At 40.1% G+C, this 3,891-nt stretch overlaps 1 protein-coding gene across 1 annotated transcript; it reads left to right on the forward strand.

The window, feature by feature from the left end:
* Positions 1-2,923: 2,923 nt before the first annotated feature.
* On the forward strand, positions 2,924-3,567 carry LOC126022738 (peptidyl-prolyl cis-trans isomerase A-like). The gene has a single exon (XM_049783733.1). The coding sequence runs from the start codon at positions 2,948-2,950 to the stop codon at positions 3,440-3,442; it is 495 nt and encodes a 164-aa protein (XP_049639690.1). The 5' UTR covers positions 2,924-2,947; the 3' UTR covers positions 3,443-3,567.
* The last annotated feature ends 324 nt before the right edge of the window (positions 3,568-3,891 follow it).

Consider the following 3,891-nt stretch of genomic DNA (forward strand, 5'->3'; position numbering starts at 1 on the left):
GTCCAAGTAATGATGTTAGAGAGAACAAATAAAACAAAATGATTTTTGGTCCCAGCAGGAACTAACACAGATATGTGAGGAAACAACTTTTCAATAAAAGTCTCTAGTAGATATGAGGAAGTTCTGTGCCAGCACTCACTGCTCCCAGTGGCAGGCATTGTGTCCCTTTAAAATTGTCTATATCAATAATGTGCATGAATGTCATAACCAGGAAACAGTATACTATAGCCACATGAACAATACAGAGATAACATGTGAATTTGGCATCAGGCTTTACTTTTAAATAAAGTGATGTCTGTGAAATACATTTAAATGATGGAAACAGTTGCATATATGTAGTCAAAGTTCCTTTTTGACTGGCATATTTGGCTAAAGGTAATCTCTGATTTCCAATTAAGAAATTATTAAGAAATTAATTAAGAAATGTCTTACATTTAGATGTCTAGGATATTAGTTTTGCTCTTTTTCTCAATATACCTTGAAACCAGTCAGTTGTGCAAAGACCAGCAGCTGCTAGAATTTGGGGGGGGGGGGAAGTCGCTCTATAACTTCTTTCTTCAGTTGTTCTGTACCTTCCAAAAACTTGCACAAAACCATCTTATTTTTTGCTCAAATGATCCAGGTAACAACCTACTTTAGCTTGCAATACCTATATATTTCAGCTAAAAATGGTTTATTTCCATGAGTCACCTGGATAATTGCGTTACCCTGCTAGCCCACTTAGGAAGGGTAGGTTTGCAGGTGTTAAATACAAATATCACCAGGGCCTTTATTGTTTTCAGTTCTGCAAAAAAACACAGCTGTGGAGCCTGAAGAAGAACATCTTTGGTGCATGTTCAGTCCTTGAATCTTCTTTTCAGTGGGTCATCTTTGGCAACTTATAAAATACAAGGCATATATTCAATTCCCCACCTATTAGGAAAATTTTTTGTATAGGTGTAATTTTAGTGTTTTAAAGAAGAAAACCATCAGTGCTTCTTATTTCTTTGGGATTATTGTGGAGAACACAGAGAAAAAATCGTTTCTACTTTAAAATGTGGGTGCTTGGTAGTAATGGTATGCATAAGCCATCAAAAAGTGCTCACACAATTATGGTTGGAGAGTTTGGAAAGGTAAAAATAGTCAAGGAAAAGTGTAACTTTAAAAAGTTGGTGAAGTGGGGCCGGAGAGATAGCATGGAGGTAAGGCGTTTGCCTTTCATGCAGGAGGTCATCGGTTTGAATCCTGGCGCCCCATATGGTCCCCTGTGCCTGCCAGGAGCAATTTCTGAGCCTGGAGCCAGGAATAACCCCTGAGCACTGCCAGGTGTGACCCAAAAACCAAAAAAAAAAGTTGGTGAAGTACAGGACGAAATGCAAAGACTTCCTTTGGTTTTTTGAGCAACGAAAAGAGCCTTCTCTGCTCTTTCTTTCCCCTTCCCTCCACGCTTCCCCTCCCCTTCCCTTCCTTTTTCTCTCTTTCCTTCCCCTTCTCTCATCCTTTCCCTTCCTTTTTCTTTTCTTTCCCTTCCCCTTTCTTTCACTTTCCTTTTCCTTCCCTATTCCTGTTCCCCTTCTCTTTCCCTTCCTTTTCCTTTCCTCCTTTTCTCTCCACCCTCTCCTTTTCTTTTCATTCCTTTTCTTCTCTTTGCTTCTCTTGTTCTCTCCCCCTCCCCTCCTCTCCCCTTCCATTCTTCCCCTCTTAACCTTTCCTTCCTTTCACTTTCTTCTCTTCTTTCCCCCTCTCCTCCCCGTCTCTCCTCTCCTCACCTAAGGTGCCAGAGATCAAACCTGGGTCAGCTATGTGCAAGCACCTTACACATTGCACTATTTCTCCAACCCAACACATAATAAATTTTAACATACCTAACAACATATTGTCCTACCTCACATTTTTTAAATAAAAAATTCCTTAACATGTAAAAAAAAAGGATTTAGTGTCTTAGATTCAGTTTTCAATTTCAACTTCATTTATGATATACAATCATTTTACTATTATGAAATCGCAAAGCAAACCACAATGACATTTTTTTAAATTTTTTTAGTTTACTTTTTTTCCTACCTATCTCTGATCCAAGATTTTAAAAGTAAGTGGTGGCACAAAGTTTGATGCATTTGAGATAAAAATTTGAACTTTGATGTAAGAGCTTGCTATTTTTATGTCGTTTAAATATCTGGCAGGGAACTTTGAGACTTGAAATGCCATGAATATGATTTTGAAGGTCAGACTGGTGAACTACCAGAAATGCCTTACTGTTCCAAAAAGAAATATTTACATCTGACTCCTCGTGTTGTGCATTCTGCTGTGATGAAGTCCGTTGAATAAGTGGAGTGGTGTGAACTAACCCTGACCTGCGTGGCATTTGTGCCTCTTTTTATCCTGCCTCTCCTTCTGCTTCTACCATGTGGGCAGAGCCTTCAAAACCCTCTCTTTTCTGTGGGAACACTCTGCCTGGTTTCCTTGAAATACCTATTTAGACATGAATCAACCCCAAAATAACTCGGGACAGTAGCTCTTGCTGACCAGGTTAATTCAAGGATGAGATACACTAGAATATATGGTTAACAGACTACTTGGTAAAATGAATTGCTCTTTGTAGTTGAAACTGTGATTATTTAAGAGTGATTTATTTTGAGAATTATTTTCTATTGAAGCCTAAGATTAGAGGCAAGAGTAAACCTTGAATGTCACTGGGTGTAAACCCCCCCAAAAAATTCAATGATGATTTTCTTAAAAATTATGATCTTCAAGTGCCTTTGAGTCATCATTTTAAACACCAGGAATCTAAAGAGAGTACAAAAAAATTGATCTTCTGATAACTGTCTAGAAAACTTTCAATATTCTATTATCTGATAAATTCTTTTAGTAGGGAATCCTAAAGAATTTGTAGCTTTGTGCATGAGATAGTTTCTTTAAAAAATAACTCCTTTGCCCTGCAGACGCCATCGCAGCCGTCTCTCCCACCGCCATGGTCAACCCTACCGTGTTCTTCGATATTGCGGTTGATGGCGCGCCCCTGGGCCGCGTGTCTTTCGAGCTGTTCGCAGACAAAGTTCCAAAGACGGCAGAGAATTTCCGTGCCCTGAGCACTGGTGAGAAAGAATTTGGTTATAAAGGTTCCTGCTTCCACAGAATTATTCCAGGATTTATGTGCCAGGGCGGTGACTTCACTCGCCACAACGGCACAGGCGGCAAGTCCATCTATGGAGAGAAGTTTGATGATGAGAACTTCATCCTGAAGCACACGGGGCCTGGCATCCTCTCCATGGCCAATGCAGGCCCCAACACCAATGGCTCCCAGTTCTTTATCTGCACTGCCAAGACTGAGTGTCTGGATGGCAAACAGGTGGTGTTCGGCAAGGTGAAGGAGGGCATGAACATTGTGGAGGCTATGGAGCGCTTTGGGTCCAAGAATGGCAAGACCAGCAAGAAGATCACCATCTCTGACTGTGGACAAGTCTAAGGCCCTGCTTCTTTGTTCCCACTACACCAGACCTCAGGAGTCTGGTGTGCCCATCCCCCATGTGCCCAGAATGCCCTCTGGCCCCTGTGTGCACCCTCAGTTCCCTAGTCCTTACCCTGTCCCATCTTGCTGGATTGCAGAGTTGTTTATGATTATGAAATAAAAAGTACATAATAACGGTCAAAAAAAAAAAAAACTCCTTTAGTTATCTCATTTGAGGAAAGGAAAAAGTGCAAATGAAATGAAAATAGGTAAAAAAAAAAAAAAAAAGATTGTGAAATCAGCTTAATGTTCTTTCCGGGGCATAGAGAGAATTTTCTAAAAGTGAAACAAGGGTACCTTTGTAAAAAAAAAAAAATTCTATGTTTCATTAAGTGAAGGCAGACAATATTGAAAAATCTGCTGTGAGATTTACCCTTTTGTCAGGAACCTTTGGCTGGTTGGTTGAG

Source organism: Suncus etruscus, chromosome 11, assembly GCF_024139225.1.
Source record: "Suncus etruscus isolate mSunEtr1 chromosome 11, mSunEtr1.pri.cur, whole genome shotgun sequence".
NCBI lineage: Eukaryota > Metazoa > Chordata > Mammalia > Eulipotyphla > Soricidae > Suncus > Suncus etruscus.